The sequence below is a fragment of the Penicillium angulare genome (genome assembly GCF_028827245.1).
Source record: "Penicillium angulare strain IBT 27051 chromosome Unknown utg000005l_segment0_segment0, whole genome shotgun sequence".
NCBI lineage: Eukaryota > Fungi > Ascomycota > Eurotiomycetes > Eurotiales > Aspergillaceae > Penicillium > Penicillium angulare.
The window spans coordinates 4,570,121-4,590,541 of NW_026623164.1; the positions used below are offsets into that span (position 1 = coordinate 4,570,121).

General features: G+C 48.1%; 8 protein-coding genes across 8 annotated transcripts; 5 read left to right on the top strand and 3 right to left on the bottom strand.

The window, feature by feature from the left end:
• Positions 1-188: 188 nt before the first annotated feature.
• Positions 189-1,121, top strand: N7478_009076 (Chromosome segregation in meiosis protein 3; the record flags this gene model as incomplete). Its single annotated transcript, XM_056925290.1, has 3 exons — positions 189-406; positions 468-546; positions 606-1,121. The coding sequence occupies 3 exons, from the start codon at positions 189-191 to the stop codon at positions 1,119-1,121; spliced, it is 813 nt and encodes a 270-aa protein (XP_056778016.1).
• Positions 1,122-1,467: 346 nt separating this feature from the next.
• N7478_009077 (RCC1 domain-containing protein) lies at positions 1,468-3,250 on the bottom strand (the record flags this gene model as incomplete). Its single annotated transcript, XM_056925291.1, has 2 exons — positions 1,468-2,292; positions 2,360-3,250. 2 exons carry the CDS (start codon positions 3,248-3,250, stop codon positions 1,468-1,470), a joined length of 1,716 nt encoding a protein of 571 aa, XP_056778017.1.
• Positions 3,251-3,639: 389 nt separating this feature from the next.
• On the bottom strand, positions 3,640-5,523 carry N7478_009078 (RibD family protein; the record flags this gene model as incomplete). The annotated part of the gene is made up of 1 exon (XM_056925292.1): positions 3,640-5,523. One exon carries the CDS (start codon positions 5,521-5,523, stop codon positions 3,640-3,642), a length of 1,884 nt encoding a protein of 627 aa, XP_056778018.1.
• A 1,684-nt stretch (positions 5,524-7,207) lies between these two features.
• Positions 7,208-10,205, top strand: N7478_009079 (uncharacterized protein; the record flags this gene model as incomplete). The annotated part of the gene is made up of 5 exons (XM_056925293.1): positions 7,208-7,405; positions 7,474-8,304; positions 8,374-9,335; positions 9,391-9,831; positions 9,893-10,205. The coding sequence occupies 5 exons, from the start codon at positions 7,208-7,210 to the stop codon at positions 10,203-10,205; spliced, it is 2,745 nt and encodes a 914-aa protein (XP_056778019.1).
• An 816-nt stretch (positions 10,206-11,021) lies between these two features.
• N7478_009080 (uncharacterized protein) lies at positions 11,022-11,321 on the top strand (the record flags this gene model as incomplete). Its single annotated transcript, XM_056925294.1, has 1 exon — positions 11,022-11,321. One exon carries the CDS (start codon positions 11,022-11,024, stop codon positions 11,319-11,321), a length of 300 nt encoding a protein of 99 aa, XP_056778020.1.
• A 444-nt stretch (positions 11,322-11,765) lies between these two features.
• nic96 (linker nucleoporin NIC96) lies at positions 11,766-15,196 on the bottom strand (the record flags this gene model as incomplete). Its single annotated transcript, XM_056925295.1, has 5 exons — positions 11,766-12,092; positions 12,152-12,879; positions 12,940-13,921; positions 13,980-14,622; positions 14,703-15,196. 5 exons carry the CDS (start codon positions 15,194-15,196, stop codon positions 11,766-11,768), a joined length of 3,174 nt encoding a protein of 1,057 aa, XP_056778021.1.
• Positions 15,197-15,681: 485 nt separating this feature from the next.
• Positions 15,682-16,162, top strand: N7478_009082 (cytochrome c oxidase assembly protein COX16; the record flags this gene model as incomplete). The annotated part of the gene is made up of 2 exons (XM_056925296.1): positions 15,682-16,005; positions 16,082-16,162. The coding sequence occupies 2 exons, from the start codon at positions 15,682-15,684 to the stop codon at positions 16,160-16,162; spliced, it is 405 nt and encodes a 134-aa protein (XP_056778022.1).
• A 1,447-nt stretch (positions 16,163-17,609) lies between these two features.
• Positions 17,610-19,925, top strand: ptpA (uncharacterized protein; the record flags this gene model as incomplete). The annotated part of the gene is made up of 3 exons (XM_056925297.1): positions 17,610-18,084; positions 18,149-19,143; positions 19,215-19,925. The coding sequence occupies 3 exons, from the start codon at positions 17,610-17,612 to the stop codon at positions 19,923-19,925; spliced, it is 2,181 nt and encodes a 726-aa protein (XP_056778023.1).
• Between the last annotated feature and the right edge of the window lie 496 nt (positions 19,926-20,421).

A 20,421-nucleotide genomic window follows, 5' to 3' on the forward strand; every position in this document is an offset into this window, starting at 1 on the left:
AACTTGTTTAGGACTAGTGTATGCGGGTGGGCAGCTTTCCCATTCACCAATCACAGAACTGCTGACTGGGCGCGTCTGGAACGCGTTGACTGGACCAAATTGCCTCGAGATCCGCGACGATTAAAGATGGTCAATATCATTATCGGAGAAGGAGATTGACACCTTTCACCCAGCTCCCACCGCACAACATGGATACTACAACAGCAGATTCTACCAATGATCTCGATGATCTTTTTGACTACGATGTGGGATTAGACGAGATATTGCAAGGAACCGATAATACAACAACCAACGCCAACGATGCCTCGAGACCAGCAGGCGATCCCTCCTCACTCGGTCTTGGATTAGACGAGGAGGTCAAGATCACGAAGAAGCGACAACCAGTGGCCAAATTGGACGAATCGCGGTATGTGATATTTTTCGTGCCGATAGCTGCTAGCATATTGTCTAACTATATTCCATCGCAGACTACTCTCCCAAGCAGGAATTCCCAAATTACGAAGCTCAGCTAAGACAAAACTTCGACTCAAAGGCAAAGGACACGAGGTCAGTACATCCAGCTCTTGGAAATGGACAAAATCGACTAATAAGTAATAATTGGGTAGTTTTCCGACGCCGCTCGTCTATTGAATTTCTATCAACTATGGCTCGACGATCTATTCCCCCGAGCAAAGTTCGCAGACGGTCTGGAAATTATTGAGAAACTGGGCCACACAAAGCGCATCCAGACTATGCGCAAAGAATGGATTGATGAAGAGAAGCGCGAAGCCTTCGGAAAACTCGACAACTCGCACAGAACGTCTACAACGGAAGATCTGCCAGCTAGGCTGTCCTCAGACCAAAACAATGCCGACGCAGAGAACGCAGGCAATTCAAATATTTCACCGCCAGTGCCGGGACCATCAGAATCCACAGAACATGATTTATTCATGCCGAACCCTGAGGGTCCAGCCCAGCCAGCTGCTAGTCACCCCGAGCCCGATGACGATGATCTAGAGGATCTGCTTAGAGAGCAAGACGATGCCATGCAGGACACATCGCACTCAGCAGTGGACGCGCCGAAGACCATTATGGATGATTTTGATGACGAATACGAAGCCATGAATGACATGGGGCTGTAGACTCTTGTATAATATAATTTTTGTCATGAATGATAGCTACGGAATAAATTGACCAAATGCTCTGCTCTTTATTCTTTGATGTAATAGATAATTTGAAGATAAAATGATATGCATAACTTTGATCATTATTAAATGCCCTTGGTAAACGGAATGTCGAGGTTGAGATTGGAGAAAAAGATATCAAATAAGATTGAAACGAAGGTAGTATCATATTGCGGCATCGGTTATCGAGGGAATTCAAGAGAAAAGAATACATGATGGATGAGACCGAAGATATTAGATAGTAATCCATAAGGGTCATGGGAGGAAGGGAGGGGCCCGAGAGGGTTTGACGGGGATTTAAACGTTAGCAGCTAGCAGCATCAGCGAACACAGAGAACTGGCCACCAGCACCAGCCCAGTTCAGCTTCTTGCCACGAACAGCAGTGTTGTCAATAATGGTGGCAACTTCAATATCGTCGGCAGTACCCTGGCCGGTCTGGTAGTTGGCTGAGAATCCCCATGACCAAGCGCGGCCATCGGCATCAATAGCAAGTGAGTGGTCTGAAGAGGCGGAAACCCACTCGGCCTTGATACCAGGGACAATGGTGGGTTCAATCAGAATACGGGGACGGCCGCGCTCATCCTTGATGACAGCGTCATTGCTAAGGGCGTCCAACTTGAGGCCGCTCTGGAATCCGTCCAGTCGACCCCAGACCAGACATTCACCGTCAGTGGTGCGGGCAATGGAGTGGTGAGAGCCACCGACGACCTGGGCAATGTTTCGGGACGAGAGCGCCTTCACAAGGACAGGGTGCACAACGGCGGCTTCATCATCTCCGGCGCCCTCTTGGAGAGCTGTGGCACCAAAGCTGTTCAAACCCCAGGCGTAGACCTTGCCAGATGAGTGAACTGCAAAGGAATGATACGCGCCACTTCCGATGTGCACAATGTTTTTGGGAAGACCGAACTCTCTGGGCTGCAGGCCATTGAGCTTGTTGCGCTCCACAATTCGGCGACCAAGCTGGTTCTGCTGACCAGATCCCCAAGAGAAGACGGCTCCCTTATCGTTAAGCGCAAGCGCATGGTTCGATCCGCAAGTCAGGTATTTGATATTCTTCAGGTCGGGAAGAAGGATGGGGGTCTTCTGGACCTCGTGAACTGAATCGAAGCCGAGGATTCCATCGTTGCTCTATATCAAGAATTGGTTAGCATCGATAGGAAATTGTATTTGTATTAATGGGATGGGTGAGTCCTACTCGGAAAGTTCCCCAGCCATAAACTTTGCCCTCGTCGGTAAGGGCAAAGCTCGCGCTATCCGCAGCGGCAACTTGAACAAAGATGGTTCCTTCTGGGAAAGAACTAGCAGGAATATCGGTAGGTGTGGACTCCCGGGGGTTCAAGCCGCTGTCCTCATCGTCTGAGTCCGAGTCACTGCCGTCATCCATATCCTTGTAACCACCGTCCCAATCTGTGTCGCGGCCAAGGGCGCCCTGGTCGTTCACACCCCAAGAGAGGAGCTTGTTATCGTGGGTCAAGGCGACGCAGTGCATACCACCAATGGCCAGTTGCACCACGCCAACCTTGTCAGCAGACAAAAGCTGGTTCAGACGCGGCCGCTTAACGTCAATGACATTCTTGGCTGTGCCCAAGCCAAGCTCGCCAGAGCTTCCCTCGCCGCAGACGTACACATTCAGCCGAGTCTTGGGAGCTTCGTTGATGGCGACCTTTGGCTTGGTAGCCTTGGGCTTCACAGGGGCCTTAGCTTTGCGCTCGCGTGGCTGAGCGATAACACGAGGCTTCTTGGGTTCACGAGGCTTTTCCTCCTCTTCCTCCTCTGCCTTACGCTTCTTTGACGCGGCGGAGGTTGTGGTTGTGGTCTTTGTGGTTTTTGTAGTCTTTGCGGTCTTTGTTTTCTTGGGTTCCTCGGTCACCTCTTTCTTCTTCTTCTCCTTCACGGAAGTCTTCGGAGCATCCTCAGTGCTCATCTTCTTTGGGCGGCCACGACCGGGTTTAGCCTCAGCTGTCTTGGTAGAAGTGGCCTTGGTGGTGGTGGCCTTAGTGGTGGTGCTCTTGGTGGCAGATTTGGTTTTCGGGGCATCCTTCTTGGGAGCAGAAGCCGCAGCTGCCGCAGCCTTTTTTAGAGGCATGTTTGCTGTGGAATGTGGAATTGATAAAGAAAAAGGGGGAAACACGACTTAAAAGGGGTGTGGAGAGAAGTAAAAAATGGGCGAAGCAAGAACGCGTTATGATGATTCGGACGGGAAAAAAAGTAGGAACAAGAACGAGGCGCCAAGGCACGGACGTAAATAATACGGCATTCCCGGCCACCCGAGTCTACCTAGTCACGCATGCTATGTAAAACATTGGAAGTTAATTGTGCCTCAAGGTTACCTAGATTAGGCACTTTCAGCAGTTATTCACTGGGATATTCTTTTATACTAGATTTGATTCGCTTTTGTGATTATTTTCTATTTATTATTACATGTTTCACTTCTTTCAACATAAATCCCTTGTAGATAAAGAGGTGGTACGTTCTTCATTTCGGTGGCTCAGGCGATCGGATCTTCCCACACATGATGACATTCTGTCCCAGGGGAGTCCATTTTACACTGTGTGGGTTCAAAGCAGCATTGGGGTTGCCCCCGACGTCCTGCTTTGACTCTGGGCTGACACTGACTCCTCCTTGGCCTAGGTAAGTAGGTGCCACAGTCACGATAATTGAGTCGACGATGTTGCTGTACTCCGGGTTCAATAACTCATTGAGAACAGTCCCACCTCCTTCAATCATGACACTCTTGATCCCCTCTAAGGCGAGAGATCGAAGGATGGCCTCCCATCTTATCCGCCAAGCTAGATTATATTCCATAATCCGGAGAAAGTCACCGCCATATCCTTTGAGCATCATTAAGTGGTCGGCATTAATTGATGCCCCCGGTGATACCACGACCCATGGAGCCCTGCCTTTACCCTCGACGGCAGTTCGGAGCATTCTATCCTCGGGGTGAATTGGCCAGCGTCCTGTGGGATCGATAACGACTGGGCGGGGCTGCCACATTCTTCCCAGCCCTCCAAAACCCCCAGCACCTTCCAGGCGACAGTTCAACCCGGGGTTGTCAGAGAGTACGGTCCCAACTCCAACAAGGATTGCGTCATGGCGGGATCGAAGGTAATGTGTCATAAGTTTGGCCTCGGGTCCAGAAAGCACTGTCTGCATACCAGCCCGCAGCGAAATTTTCGAGTCCATAGATGAGGCATACGATAGAGTAACATGGGGGAACTCGTGCTTTTCATTGTGATGCTTAGGTATAGCAGGTAGGTATGGCTCTAAAAAGTCCAGTGAGAACGTGGGAAATGATAGAGTGTCGAGCGGTAGCGGAGTGGATGTTGATGTTGATATTGATGTAGGTGGAGGATTCTGTTGTGGTGTCTGACTGGTCGTTTGAGTTTTAACAACACCACGTCCTTCTACGTACTCCCAGCCATCGTGGGTTCTAAGCTCAACCTCAGGGTTTTGTATACGCCATTTGGCGGAAACGTTGCGCACATCCGTCACACTAAGACCGCTGCCTCCTGCATCATCGAGTTTCTCCTTTTGCTCTAGAAGTACCTTGTAAGTCGATGAAGGCAGATATCCTTTGAATGACTCTCTTCGAACATACTCCATAACTCCAGAGTTACGTTTGACACGGTCAATATACTCGAGATCATGAGAGTGGGCGGCATCACTTCCTGGCGTTCTGTATATTGTGACCGCCGAATATGCGCCTTCAAACCGCACAACCTTGATCGAAACATTGCAAATGCCACCTTCTCTTGCGCGTCTTTTGCGTGGGCGCTTACCCTCCGGTAATGGCGGTTTTGTCTCCGACGGCTTATTTGTAGCTCTTCGTAGCCGACACATATAGTACTCTGTTGTGCAATGGCCATCATGGCTTGCGTTTGTTCTCTGTTTAACCCAGAAATTATCGACGAATGGCCAGTAGGTCTCAAACTCCTCCTGGGTGATCTCAATCGGATCTTTGCATTCGAACAACAGTCGACGAATTCGCGCCAAGTTTGGTGGGTTATCGATTAAACTGTCCGTAGACTCTCCCACTGGGGACCTCGTACCAGCCTCGTTGGCCTCATTATTATTGTTGGGTGGACTGCTTTGCCGTGGGGGTTCATTCGCGTCGCTCCGCTGGGCTTGCTTCTCTAAGGCGCCCGTCAAGTCCACGGGGGCTGGGGTATCTGTAGGGTGCCGCGGGTCTTCGTCTACTGTAACTTTGTCAGGCGCAGGTATGGGACCAGACTCTGGGTCTTTCCCCTTCGCGTTTGGCTCATTTCTGGGTTGGGGTTGATCCGTTCGTGGAGGTGCTAGAGCTTTCGTGGTTATAACGACCTGTGGGACCGCGGATGATTCGTGGCTGGCAGGGGCCATTCTGTGCCAGAAGCCAATGAGGAACCGCAGCTGCGACGGGGATTTAGGAGGCCCCAGGCGATAAAGATAGGGCACTCGTATGATGAAGTAACTCCATCTGTAAATAGTGGAACGTGCCGACGCATGTTGGACGCGAGTGAGGAAGTTTCAAAAGGCTTGGCATTCTATCATCATTGCGGGGAAACCTAAACTTATACTATGAGGAATCCACACCTTAGTTCTGCTTAATATTTAACCGTGCACGCTCCCTCTGGTCTAAAGAGCCAGGCCTTTTCTGTCACAATTGGGACATCGTCAGAGCGCAATATATACTTAGTGTAGTTGGCAGCAATGGCACATGCGTTGAACATGCTGCCGGGACTACAATGGTATAGATTACGCTGAGGATCTCTCAATAACAGCCATGGAGTCGGGCTAGAACAGGTCACAAGTTCCCCATGGACATCACAGAGATTTCAGCTCGACCCTTCCAAGGTTTCCGTGGTTTCATCAACCCACAGAGCTTCAAATTTTGGAGCATAAACTTCGGCCAAAATAGATTGCCAAGATAAGCGTCACGCTAATTGATCCCGAACCAAATAAGTATCGAGACATTCCCACCGGAAGTTCTTAGGGTCTCACCACCAGGGTAGAAAGATCCCTGAGGATCTGTAACTACTACTCTATTATCTCTTACTTCTGCTGTTCGGATATCTCGTGGTCTATCACTATCTAAATATCAATTCCGACACATGATTGCTTCGACTTCTTTCCCTGCTACGCGATCTAGCTGAGATCAACAAACTAGTGACCGAACAGGATAACCAATCTTTCTAATATCACCCTTTCTAGTCAAAGCGATAGCCACATCTCAACATTGTCGACTACTTCTCAGTCAATTAGCTCAAAGCTCTATAGTTCAAATAGACTAAGTAAAGCCTAAGAACATTTGAAGGCTTCTGTACCCGTCGGTACTCTCTAAATTCCCCTAGGGCTATATTCTAAATGAAACCGAGCTTGTATGATTGTGCTGGACGGCTGGTAGTGAAGCACCCGCTCGCCCTCCAAAGTTACGGGGAGAAAGGTGGCTGTTTCTGACGTCAAAAGCTATCAATTTAGGCGTCAATTTCACAGATCCTCATGATCTGAATGTAATACCTTTTAGTGGGCGCAAGGACCCCGCTCATGCAAGGGCCAGGGGCTCATGGAGATCGTAATTAAAAGTCAAAACATGCAAAAAAATAACGCCCCATGATAGGTGCAGTTCAAACGGGATAAGCACATTTGTGATCTTGATGTGCTTAGCTGCCGAAGATCGGCAAGTACTATCTAGGCTAGTTAAATCGATCAAAAATGAACTGACCCACCCTGTCCAATGGTCTCTTAAGTGGGCCACACCCTACTTATTACACTATTGCAATCCTTTGATGATCTATTGATTTTCCCTGTATTAATGTTCTAAAAAGGAAGTTGTTCATCACGATTATGAACTAGTATGCGGACACTATTGAGGGACACCTGGGATCAACCCCGCTTAAAGTTGGCGATCAACATGCTGAAGGTTGGCGATAATAAAATATACTAAGATCAAAGAGCATATAAAAGAGGACATCCTCGCTGGGAGATTCATTTACTGGCCAGCACAATCAATCTTTTATTCATATCTTGCTGAAAATCACGCTCATTATATCTTTCTTTTGGCAAGATGCGATTGAATCGAATCTTCGCTGCTTGGATAGGAGTGGCTGCCACACCAACTCTTGCAATAGGCTTGCACAAAGCAGTTGAAGGCCTCTTGCAAGTCACACCTTCATTTAGTGGTGATGATGTGGTGTTGCATCCCGGGCTGAGACCCGACCACGACACACTTGACCTAGAACACCTCATGCCCCGCCATGACAAAGTTCTTCATTATAGCCAGGAAGGACATCGCCGTAAGCCTTGTTCCTTGAAACAATTCAGTTCTTACAGTCTCGCTCACCACCTCTAGCTGCCCTACACGGAGCCAAACATGCCTCCCTGGAGGGCAAATTCGTCCGTGGTACTGTCGTCTTGGATCAATCTAATCATATCAAGAGCGTCATTTGTGACACTGATGACATTCAAGTCTGCTTCAAGAATTCAAGTGCACTGCAGGCTGCTGAGAGTTCTTGGGCACGCGACGGTGGCTTTAATCTTGCGACTTACCATGTGGGCTGCGGAGACGAAGGCTCTGGAAAGCGTACTTTCTTTCACGTATCACACACTTCATTTAACAATCAGACAATGTGTGCGGTGATGACTGTCACCGAGATCTCAGAGGAAGAAGCGTTGGAGTCGGCAGTCTTATCCTGGGGCACCTACACAGATCCAACTAACAGAAAAAGGTCACCAACCAAAGGTCATGTACGCGTTCAACGACCGGGCAACTCTAACCACACTTTACGTGGCTCTAACCACACGCTGCCTGGCCGACCAATGCGAACCATGAATGGGACAGTGATAATAGGGAATCCGACAGAGCCTCCGATCATCAATGGTACTACAGATATTACGACTGATCCCAACGCATTTCATTATTTCTTTAATAATTCTCACCTGAATACGACTGATATGGGAGCAAAAATTCCCACAATGCCTTTCTTGGACATCGACGACTATGAGAATGAAAATTCCAAAAATGTTTCCCGTCGTTCCTTGATGCGAAGCCGACACGAAAGAACCAACAGAGTTCGAACTGAGTTGTCAACACGCAGTACATCAGCTCTTGCTCGGCGTGACTTTTTCGGAGATATTTGGGATGGAATTATAGCACTAGGTCGAGTAAGTTTGCTCGAGAGATCCTTGAAACTTATCTCAAATGATGGAATCTAATATGGTTATAATTTCTAGGCAGTCGTGTCCGCCTTTAGATTTGCGGCCGGGGCGGTTCTCTCAATTGGTGAGCGGGTAGTTGAATTAGCGACTATTACTATCAAACTCCTACTCGTTCCATTTGGTGTCCCGTTTAAACACATATATCACCATGACATCTCATTCCATGAATATCTCAATGGAGCCAGTGTTAGCAATAAACCACCGAACATTTTCGGTGTTGGGGACGGATTTGTGCTTGCCAAACCCCACGGCGCAGAGTGGACAGTACAATGTACCAAATGTGGCGTCCACGTGAACATGGATATCGAAGGACAACTGGAATTCAGCATCAAAGATGGCTTGACGGAGGGGTTCCTCCAATTTCGTAACAAGGATGAGCTTAGACTGGATGCCCAAATCGGCATCAGCGCCACTGGAAAACTGTCCAGAGGGTGGTCAGACCCCATCAAACATCATGACAAGGAACTAAAGAACATTCCGCTTCCTGGATTTGGGATCCCGGGGATCCTCACGCTCGGTCCACAGGTCTCTTTCAGTGTTTCTGTCGCTCTTCAGGTCGAGGGAAAGATCGAACTGCTGGTGGGTGGCAGCGTGATACTCGAACCAGGTACTGCTACAGCCAGCATTGTAAAGGCCGAAAATGGGATCCACGGATTCAATCCAAGATTTGAACCTGTGTTTAAAGCGTCAGGTCAATTTACTGCTGGTCTTGATATCGGACTTCCAATTGGGATGGACTTTGGCATTGATGTCCTACAGGGCAAATTCAAGAAAACCGTCTCATTCACGAATGCTCCATCCATTTATGCAGAAGCAACTTATGCCCTATCAAATGATGAAACAAAAAAGGGCTCGTGCAATAATGGTGTGCAACTGAAAGCAGGCGTCAGGCATCGTCTATATGTTAACGCAGTTGATTTGTGGGAATTTGATATTGCCAACTTTAAACTTTATGAAAAGGACCTTGGCTGTGTTACGTACTTACCCCCTCAGCTTCCCAAATATCTCACTTCAGCTAACCTTGGTATATAGGGCGAATGGATTCACACCAGGAAACGTAAAAAACGATAATGGAGTCATCAAAGACATCGTTGACAAAGCCAAGGGGGATTCTTACAACCAGAAACCCTTCATTCCTCAAGTCTCTGTCGTACCCAAAAAGACCTATAAGGACCAAGCATTCAGAATCTTGATGGACTCGAAAGGCGAGACCATTATGGTTTCTGGTGAAGACGGCGGACTCTATCTGGTCGGGAAAAACCAGGGGTACGACACCAGTGCACCATGGGGGACACTCGACAAGAAAGAAAATCCAATCTCATTGGATGTCTTCGGACGTGTTTTAGCTTTCAAATCTCTTCCACGTGCGGTGGACTATCAAGACTTCAAATACCAGTTCGCAGGTTATGGTCAGGGTATCGCCGATCTAGTCGTGGTAGACCCTACAAAAGTCCCAGATGGGTACCAAGCTACGTGAGTTTCTCAAAATAACTTTTGAACTTGAAACACAAAGTGGCTAATAGTCTCATACTAGCGTTTTCAAGCCATTGCCAAACAGCAAAGCTGGGTGCTCAAGGAGATATGGCATCGCATACGTCGGCGCGCATCCAAATAAAAATGATGGAGACTTCGTGTTTTACCCCACTGCCTGTGTCACGCCTACTGGACTGAGAATCATCATGACTACTTCTATGATTGACAAGGAGGGTCAAGCTCTCGACCTTTTCGGCCACCCTAGCGTTCTACTTGAAGAAATTATGAAAGATGACTTTCTCAAGCACTATGGCACTGCTGTATGCCGCACGGTTCAATTGGTCAGCGATCAGGATCAGCAGGGCTGCAAATAGACACTTGGGCTTGATCTACCAGCATCACAGCGCCTTATGAGGTCAAATTTCCATTGTTTTGAGAGCTTGGGCATGTTATTAGCGCCCGGGGCTCCTAAGTATTGAGGCGATATCTGCTCGAGGGCATTCAAGTTTCGGGGGGTAATTCGTTGTCCAACTTATATTGGATTTCAAATGTTATGGTGAGGCACTCTACATTCATGTACATAATTGAAAATATTATATATAGTTGTCGTATCCCGCATATACTAATTCGCGAGGGGGCAGCGTAAATGAAAAGTTCTACTACTGTTTTCGTGGCAGGAAGATAAGAAGACTGCGAAAAATCCATGAGCAATCGATTACGTGAAAGTACAGGAACAATTTTCATCCTTGTGTGTTGAACCTTGGGGTTCTGGTCCGTTCACTGCCGTTTGAAAGGTCAAAATACACTAAATATCCATGTGCAGGCACCAGTGAAGCTAACAGATCGAGATCTACAATAGGTTGGCAGATCTTTATTTCCCAAAACTATTCGCTGGGACTCTCACGAGCCCCTACTATGATCAATAGAAGTTCGAATGCTAGTGCCATCTCCAGATGGCTCCAAGATTCTTGCACATATTGACCAAGATCTGATGGTTTTGGATTTCTTCAAATGGAAGTCCGTTGCTTAAGTTGAGTGTAAGAGACGATTTCTTGGTATCTGGCAGTCAACCTTCACTTCCACAGGATGGCACTCGCGCATCAGTTTTGACGGAAGATGGAGCTGTGCGCATCTGGTCTCTTACCACCAGCCACCTCAGATTCGAGACCAATTGTGACCAAATATTAAACATGGATGATTCACAGGCCTTCTCTGCTGATGGCACTCGTATTGCTCTTTGGGAATCGTGCTCGAACGTTCAGATATTCAATGCTTCAATAGGCCATATGGAACAGGAGTTACCCATTTCCGATAATGGTAAACCTCATCTGGTATTTTCGTGGGTCCATTCCGGTCCGATGGAATTCCCTTCAACTTATGACAAGTCCCTCGGACTGGTGTTCTCCCCTGGTAATACCAGGATTGCCTCTTTTGGGGATGATGGCTTTGTCTATATATGGAATACAAGCTTCGGGGCAGTTGAAACATAGGCTACGAGGCCACCGGGACTTAGTTTATACACTATCATTTGGATTGGATGACTCCTTCCAGGAAGCTGCACCCTACTTTCTCGATTCCTCGCCTCGATGGGTTCTTTACAAAGGTGAAAGAGTCTTTCTCATACCGCAAGAAGTCTTCATAAAAGTTGTGGCTGCCACAACTTGAAGAAATAAACTGATACTAGGAGATAAAGATGGGCATATACACATTCTCACATTTGATGGACCAACAGACTTCATTGATTCATGAACTTGAACTTGAATTCACCATTATCGAGCGTTTGGGTGTCCTGTCTGGCCTACATACTAGTTAGAACATGCCCTGGCTGAGGCCATTATAGAATACGTGTTCATGCCAGTAGAATTATATGAAAATTGCTTTGAATCATCTGAGGCATTAATATTGAAGAGGAACAATTAAATACAAACAAACGCTCAAAAGGCACCAATGTTAGCACCCGCGCGAGCCAAAGCCTCATAAACCTTAGGTGGCAGCTTGTATTTCACCATGCCAGAGAAAATCATGAGATCCTTCGCCATAGCCAAAAGTCGTTCCGCGAATCCCTGGTGCATATCTGTCTCATAGGGACCCGAAGTCTGTCGGCGACGCTCATGATCAATACAGGCAATGCACCACATAATGACGTGGCCGACATTGCGGGAGATAATCTCCGGAAGGGAGGAGAATGCCTGAGCCGAGCTTCGGATGTGCTGCATAGAGCCCTGTGCTTGCAGAGGAAGGACGTTGAGTTTGTCAATAGCCTGTGTTGAATGATTAGTTTTGCGGAGGAGAATAGTGAGGGAATAAAATAGCAACTTACATCGAGTGCAGGTGCCCATCTGCCGGCTTCCACTTCAACCTTGGCTTCCATCATACAGAGGAGCAGGCCGCAGGAATCACGGTTGACTGGGCGAATGCTGTCATAGTACATTGGGTTGGAGTTGTACAGGAAGATCATGTTCTTACCGAGGACGACCGGGTCATCGACAGCAGTCAAGCTCAGGCTACTTCCAGGTACGGACTGGTCGTTTGATTGGCCTTCCTCGACACGGGGGCGGAGAGGCTGGAGCTTCAGCATGATGCCGCCCAGCTCGACGGCAATTGATTCAGACAAGGCACGGTTGATGATGTCGACTACGCGGTCATAGTTCTCTGCCAGGTGGTAGAGGAGGACCGCATCGGTGATCAGACCCTTGTCATCTGCCACACCTGCAGCTTGCAAGGTGATGTTCTTCAAGAAATCCTTCTCATCTGCCAGCCTGATCAAGTCGAGACGCTGCTCAATGATACCCTTGATTCTTGTTCCGTCGGCACGAATATCTCCCAGCAACTTGGCAAAGTCTCGAGTCTCGAGAATGAACTCTCGCAGGGCCTCGTGGCAAACTGATGATTGAGATTTACCAAGCGAGCCTGGAAGGTCTGTATTGAGACATATTAAAGTGAAGTAGTCGATAGCTGCTTCGACATACCCAGTACGGAATTCCCGCGTATATTGAGTGATTAGATAGCCGAAGTTGATCTGAGCATTCTGTTTCACAGTGAAAGAAACTAAAAACAGACATCGACGTTAGTAAAATGAACATTGTAAATGGAAAGACAGGTACTTACGGATTTCTTCTCCAGAAGTATAGAAATCTGAGACGCGTAGGAGGCCATAGAACGACAGCGCGATGGCAAAATGAACGGCTGTAACTGGCGCATAAGTGCCCAGATAAGCCACTGCCTGCTCAAACATTCCACCCAGAATTTGCAGCAGGAAGAATGTTCCAAAGCCGCCCGGCGCATCCTGGCCCTTGGCGAACACCCTTTGGCCAATCTCAGTTATATCAGTCTGGATGTCTTCGAGACCAAATGTATCACCTGCCGCTTCCTCGGCGCGGTCGTCCTCCCTAGCCAGACTGAACTGCAGCCACATCCAATCCTCAACAGTTTGGTTCACGTCAACTAGACGACGCTGAGAAAGGTCACAGCGGCCAACGATCTTGTAGCAAGCCATGCGGTACGGATCAATGGTATTTTGAGGGGCATTGAGAGAACGCTGCTGGTATTCTCCAGTAATCTTCTGCTGCAAGTCTCGGGGAAGGCGCCGATTCTGGGCGTAGGTGGTCATATAAGTCACAAATTTGTGATCTAAGGACCTGAATCCGGGATCACGGCTGACATATTCAGCTGCCTCTGTGACGAAACCGCATCGTAGCAGGTAGAAGATGAGGATCCAACAGTAATCTTGTCCATTCATCTGTAAATGACAGTTGTCTGCGCCCAAATCCTTCCTGGCGGCAAGAACGCGGATGTAAGCTCGGATCTTGTTGATCACAGATGGAATACCACCTAGTTGGGCTTCACGGGGATTCTTGGAGATGAGGTTCTCTACCTCAGTGTAGAACATTTGTTCGAGGAATCCCCTTGACCCTTCAAGGATCTGTTTCTTGAGGTTAATGGCCTGGCGAGATTTGTTTGATTCCTCCTGGTAGTCTGCTGAGTAGTGTCGCTCTTTGACTGCATCGGGGTCATATGAGCCGGTGACAGTTGGTTTCTCGTGGACAATATTTATCAGTGCTTGATAAGCTCCATACAGCTGGCGGGGAACCTATCAGGGATGTTAGTTTCATCGAAAAGTGGATGTGAGTTAAGCTCTTTATACTCACGTCGCCCCCAGTGTGCAGTTCAACTTCAGAGAATTCGTGAAGTACTGGGTATATTTGCCCAGCAAGTCGAGTCAAATTCAGCTGCTGGACCTTTTCAGCGTAGTGCCCCATTTTCTCTCGTAAGAAGCGCTGATCGGGCAAACCGTTCGAAGGCGCCTCGTTTCTCTCTGCTGGATCCTCGAATAACTGGCGACTTGTGAGGCCGGCACCCGGAGTTCCAATAACAGATTTATCAAAGCCTGAACGCCCGAAAACGCTTCTCCGAGATGCAGGAGGACCTGCTTGCTTCGATTGGCGCGCCGATCGGCCAAAGGCCCCGCCCCTTGCTGTAGCATTCAGACTTGCGCCGTTGGGGCTGTCTTTTTGAGAGAGGCCAAAATGGTTGAAAATATTCTGGCGTTGTTCTTCCCAATCCATGTCCACCTTCTCTTCCAAAAATGCATCGAAATCCTTTTGAGCCCGAGAAAGACTCTCCGCGATCATCACCTGGCGGCCACGCTGTTGGATGTTTCTCAAGAATTTCTGGTTATCCGGATCAAAATCCGATTCTCTCGTCGGAGTCAAAGAGGTCTGCGGGTCTAGCGAGCGAAGATCTCGCAGTGTTCGCTCGGGTGTGATGCCACAGGATGCAAGGAGGTAATGACTATGATTGATAGATTTCAGATTAGCATAAGAGCCTAATGAAGCCTTAGTCGGCGAGAGAATTGCCCATAGTCGACTCACGCTTTGGTGTTCGTGCCATTCTGTTGGGACTCATTGGATCCCGCTTTTCCAAGCTCCCGTGCCTTTCTCCGGATATCATCTAGACCCAGGTGAAGATTGGGAACGTCCTCGAAATTGCCGTTTTGAGCGGCAGATAGAGGTCGCTTCTTACCGCGCTCCAGAAGACTGTTGAAGAACGCCGGTTTAGTTGCCTGGGATGACATTGGTGCTTGCTGTTGTGCGCCGCCTGCTTGTGCCTGGGATTGACCTAGAAGAGAAGGCTGCTGCTGCTGCTGCTGCTGCTGCTGTTGAGGTTGAGCTTGCGATTGGCCAAACAGCGGAGTCTGGGCAGGTTGTGATTGTGCTGTGGCCGAGGGCCTAGCGCCAAAAGAGCTTGTAGGGGTTGATCCGAAGAGACTTGGAGTCTGCGGGGCGCCTGTTTGGGCTTGGGCGCTTGTCGAAGCCCCAAGACCGCCTGTGACCCCAAAACCGGCGCCGCCGAATAAAGAACTCATGTTGGAATGGTAGTCTGGGTTCGCTGAGAAACACCGAAAAGAGCTTTCGGCTCAGTAACCTTCTGGTGCAGGAATAGATATTAGATATTGCTGAATTGAAAGCCAAAGCCGTTGCGCTGCGAGGGGGGAGAAGGGGAACGGAATGGAAAAGAGCAGCTGTGAGGGTCGAGTCGCGCGGCCCGAGGAGCTTCAAGTGAAAGTCACAAGAAACGGGTTGCAGATCCAGGACAACATCTAATGGTACATACAAGTCAGGTTTGAGGTAGTAGTAAATAATCTAGCACCAATGGTAGTTCACTACCTGACCCCGCGAGCTAAAAGGCGATCACAATCACAGGTGGAAGTGACTTTGTATGCTCTTGTTGCTCCCCAAACAAAAGTTATCGCTCCGGCATCCCGGACAATCCATTTCCCCGATATCTTTTTTGGAGATAGAAATCCAACGCTCCAGAACCCAATCGACATTCACAATTACAGCTGCAATTATGCCTGCATTTCAGTCTAAGACCTTTCGCCGGGCGACAAACGCCTCATCGACCCTCGGTGAAAAACTTGGAGCCCTGTATCGGGCACGTCTAAGTCGGCATCCTTTCCTACTTTTCGGACTCCCGTTTATGTCAGTCATTGTGGCAGCATCATTTGCCCTGACCCCTGCGGCAGCTCTACGTTATGAACGATACGATCGCAAGGTTCAGCAAGTTAGCAAAGAAGAAGCTTTCAATCTCGGTCTCAAGGGCCACGACGGTGAAGAAGGAATTAAGCGCAACCCACGTAGGCGGGTTGTTGGCGATGAACGTGAAGAATACTATGTAAGATGCCCGAATTTATATTACATTCGAATATTTCCCATATTGTATGCGTAAAAAACTAATCAAGCTTTTACAGCGACTCATGGCCAAGGATCTTGATGATTGGGAACAGAAACGAGTGAAGAGATTCGAAGGAGAGCCAGACGGCAGAATATGATAATCCCCAGAGACTTTCTTTCTCTTTCATGCTTGTACAATATCTATGTTATCATCACTTATCCGGCTTCTCTCACATCTAAATACCCCAGCGAAGTGTCAATATTCATACCAAGCTCCCGTCGAACATATGGTAGCCATACGTCTATGTATCTCCGTTAGGTGCCAGGTGCGGCGGCAATGACACCCCAGTCCAAATCCGTTCCAAATCGCCACTTCACTCTGTCCAATGGATCTCTCAGGTTCAACCTGATTTCGTCGGCTTTTTTCTCTCTTCTTTTTTCCTCTTATTCATCTCTCCCGTTTTCCTTTTTCGTCTGCCCCCTCCAGCGCATACATATTTTAGCGGCATTCCCAGGTATCCTGGTTGTCCCCCTTCATGGATCATATTGACGTGCCAGTGTGGAAACAGTGGGGACAGCTGAGTGGCACAAACTCTTGCTGTCTCGTTCACATAGCTTTACGGTGACCCTAATCTCAACTCAGATGGCTAGACCAAGATCGGCACCGGTATGATGGAAGTCGGATCCTCTTCGGTGATTTTGACGCCCCCCGAGAACCCCCATTCTGTATGCATATGCGTGTGTGTGGACCTGCAAAGGTCATCCTGAGTCCGTGCAACTTACCTATTGGTAGCTAGAGCGGAGTTCCTTTTGAAATTGGAAAATTATGTATAACGGAAGAATAAAAGTCTAGCCCAAAGGCGCGGGAGTCCTCCGTAGCTATAGATTTACACAGTTCATAGTACAGGATATACTCACTGTTCAACAGCTATGATATCCCAAGAACCTCAAACTGAGATTGCTAATCTCCATTTTTTATTTATTTAAAACAATTTGAACCAGTCATCCCCATGCTGGTTTGTCCCCAGTTTGTCCAGCTGTACTCGAACCGAGGAGTGACCGAACCCGTGATCCCCACCATCACGTCATAAGGGAGACTTGATGGGCGTTTTTCGCTTCTTTTCCAGATGTCCGCTTCGCTGATCACTTCTATTGGTCTCGCTCGGTCCATACCCCATTTCCACTAGACGGTTTATGCTTCTTCCCCCCCCTGCCATCGTGGTATCCCTTCAATCTTGCTTCCATTGGTCTAATTAGGTCATCTTTTGGCTGGACTCTTTTCGCCGCAAGCCGCAAGCCCCCTCGAACGCCATCCGACCCATATTACGTCAGTTATTATTTTTTAACTTGGTTTCCCCCCCTCTCCCAAATCCGACTTAGCAAAATGCAATCATGAACACCTAAACCTCCTTTCACTATTCCCGTCACCTAAATTAGTAACCAACCGATCAACCAACCAACCCAATATTGAGTTCTTGGTGATTCTCAATTTCTATCCCGCCAATATTCCATATCACAAATCAGAGACAAATGGTGTGACCTGTCTTCGTTAACTCTATCCTACTTCCCCTCGATTCATAAGCGCTGGGAGCAAGACCAGTTGCCATGACGGGCCCAGGGCGATCACCATCTTCGCCATGGGGACAGGCGACACAAACACTTACCCTGGAGAACCCAAGCCCCCAACCTTTTCATAACGCTCGACCCTCACCTACGAATGGCATGCACTCTGTCAGCAACGCCTCGGACAAGCCCAGCCCGAATTACTTTGGTATCGCGGTTGGGCATTCGCATAACTCACCCAACTCCAATCCCGGATTCCATACACAGAAGAACTGGAGCTCGTTTCAACCTGCACAATCATTGCCCAGTCCCACCAAATTACAACTCTATTCACAAGAGTCGATGTCAGAGGGTTTGGTCAATTTGTTGAGAACAGAATCGGACCTTGATAAAGACCGACGAGAATCGTTGGGTTATTCATCTAATGGTAATCAATCTCCCGAGAAATTAAACGTGGCGAGTTGGTCTCACGGCTTTTCTGGTCCATTAAGTTCTCCAAATAGGAAAAGTTCACTCGGTAAGTAAACCCCAGCGCTCCCCATCGCAGGCTGATAATGGTCATAAATCTAACATTTGACCAGCCTCTGTACCGGAAGCCTCTCCACCTTCTCGGTGGATCTCAGCTGATCGTAGTGCTGAACTGCTTCGATCTTCCCCACGTGGCATTCTTCTATTAGATGTTCGACCTTTTGCTCATTTCTCAAAAGGCAATATCAGTGGCTCGCTGAATCTTTGTATTCCAACCACTCTGCTGAAGCGCAGGTCGTTTGACACTCAGAAATTGGAAAACACATTCACCAGTGATCATGACAAGCGACATTTTGCGCAGTGGAAAGAATGCAAGGCCATCATCGTCTATGATTCTGCGACAACTGACCCGAAAGATGCCGTTCCCCTCTCTAATGTCATCAACAAATTTCAACTCGAAGGCTGGACGGGCGAGGGGATGATCTTGCAGGGTGGCTTCAAAGACTTCTCGAGTCACTTCCCAGACTTGCTTCACCGACCAAAGTTGCAGCCGGCCAATGTACCTACTAAGAAAAGATCCCCCATGAGCATCGATCTCCCATCAATAGCCCCTGTCGTTGGAGGCTGTGCTCTGCCCGAGTCATCATCGGCAGTCAATCCCTTTTTCAGCAACATTCGACAAAACATGGATCTGTTGGGTGGAGTCGGTCAAATTCCTTTGAGATTACCACAGGGCCTCACAGAACGCAAGCGAAAGCGGCTTCCATCTTGGATTCAAAATGCTTCTGAGACCAAAGATCAAGGTCGCTTGGTTTCGGAGACGTTTCTCGATTTGGAGAAGGAAGAGTTGCAGCGCATGAAACAGGCGCTGTCGTACGATGGACCTTCCGCGGATACCGGGGGCGCGTCTAAGAAATACAGAGTAGCGGGTATTGAAAAGGGCACCAAAAACCGGTACAACGATATTTATCCGTTTGAACATTCCCGCGTTCGGCTCGAAGGCGTCCGCCTAGGCGATTGTGACTATGTCAACGCCAATCATGTCCGAGCTGAATTTACCAACCGCCAATATATTGCCACGCAAGCCCCGGTGCCTGATACATTTAATGTAAGATTCTACAGCTCTCTCCGTGCTTTCTTCTTTTATCTAGGGACTGCATACTGACAGATTGGTGATAGGACTTCTGGCGAGTGGTTTGGGAACAAGACGTACGGGTCCTCGTTTCATTGACTGCCGAGGTAGAACGAGGACAGGTGAAAAGTCATCCATACTGGAAGACTGGGAGTTATGGACCATTTCAAGTGAAAGCTTACTCCGAACAATCTATTCATGTCGAATCTCAGAGTGCAGCAGGCAAACCAAGTCAATCTCCTGACGGAAATAATGAGAATCCTGTCATTACCGTGCGACATTTCAGTCTTTACCACTCAGAAATGCCGTTCCAACCCCTTCGGGATATCACACAGCTCCATTATCCTTACTGGCCCGATTTCGGAACAACGTCACAGCCAGCGCATCTACTCACTCTAATTGAGCAATGCAACAAAGCCGTTCGTGCTAGCAGCAACTCTGGATTTAGTAGCCAAGACGCCGAACCCAAGGGTCAGCGACCAGTCTTGGTGCACTGCAGTGCAGGCTGTGGCCGTACCGGTACTTTTTGTACGGTTGATAGCGTGCTGGACATGCTCAAGCGGCAACAAAACTCGAATGCACATTCTTCAGAATCACCCGAATGGACGAAGGATTACCATCGCGACTTAATTCGCAAGGCTGTCGAAGATTTCCGGACTCAGCGACCAAGTATGGTGCAGAATCTGAGTCAATATGTGCTATGCTACGAAAGCGTGCTCGAATGGCTTGTTACTCGAATGGATAACGAGTCTTCTTGATGTCAAACCCTTGAATGATTATACCCATTTTGTTGTTTCTTCGTCTTTCCTGAACTCATGATCTAAGGAAAAGATGCATTTTTCGGTGTTGTCTTGCTTTTTTGGACTTTTTGGGATGCGGCGGGGGATGATAACAGGAGTTTCATGACTTGATCAGACATTAAAAGCATTGAATTTAGCGATAGATATACGAATTGCTTCTCATTTCAAATCTTCAATTCAATCTTCAATTCATGGATTCTTCTCCTCTGTCTAACAACCAATATGTTATAAATGACCGCCCCCAATCATCTTCAAATCCTTAAAGCTCTTTAAACTCCTGCATGGCCCCGTGCAGATCTACTACTAGTGTATCTATCATGTATTTAAAAAAGAAGATCTAGTAAATAAACTTTCCTTCCATGCATATACTTATTTAGGTTGTGAGGGGTAGTATGCGAGGTTGGGGCCGTGTACGGCCTATCCCGACACGGTCAAACTCTAGAGCTGGCGAAGT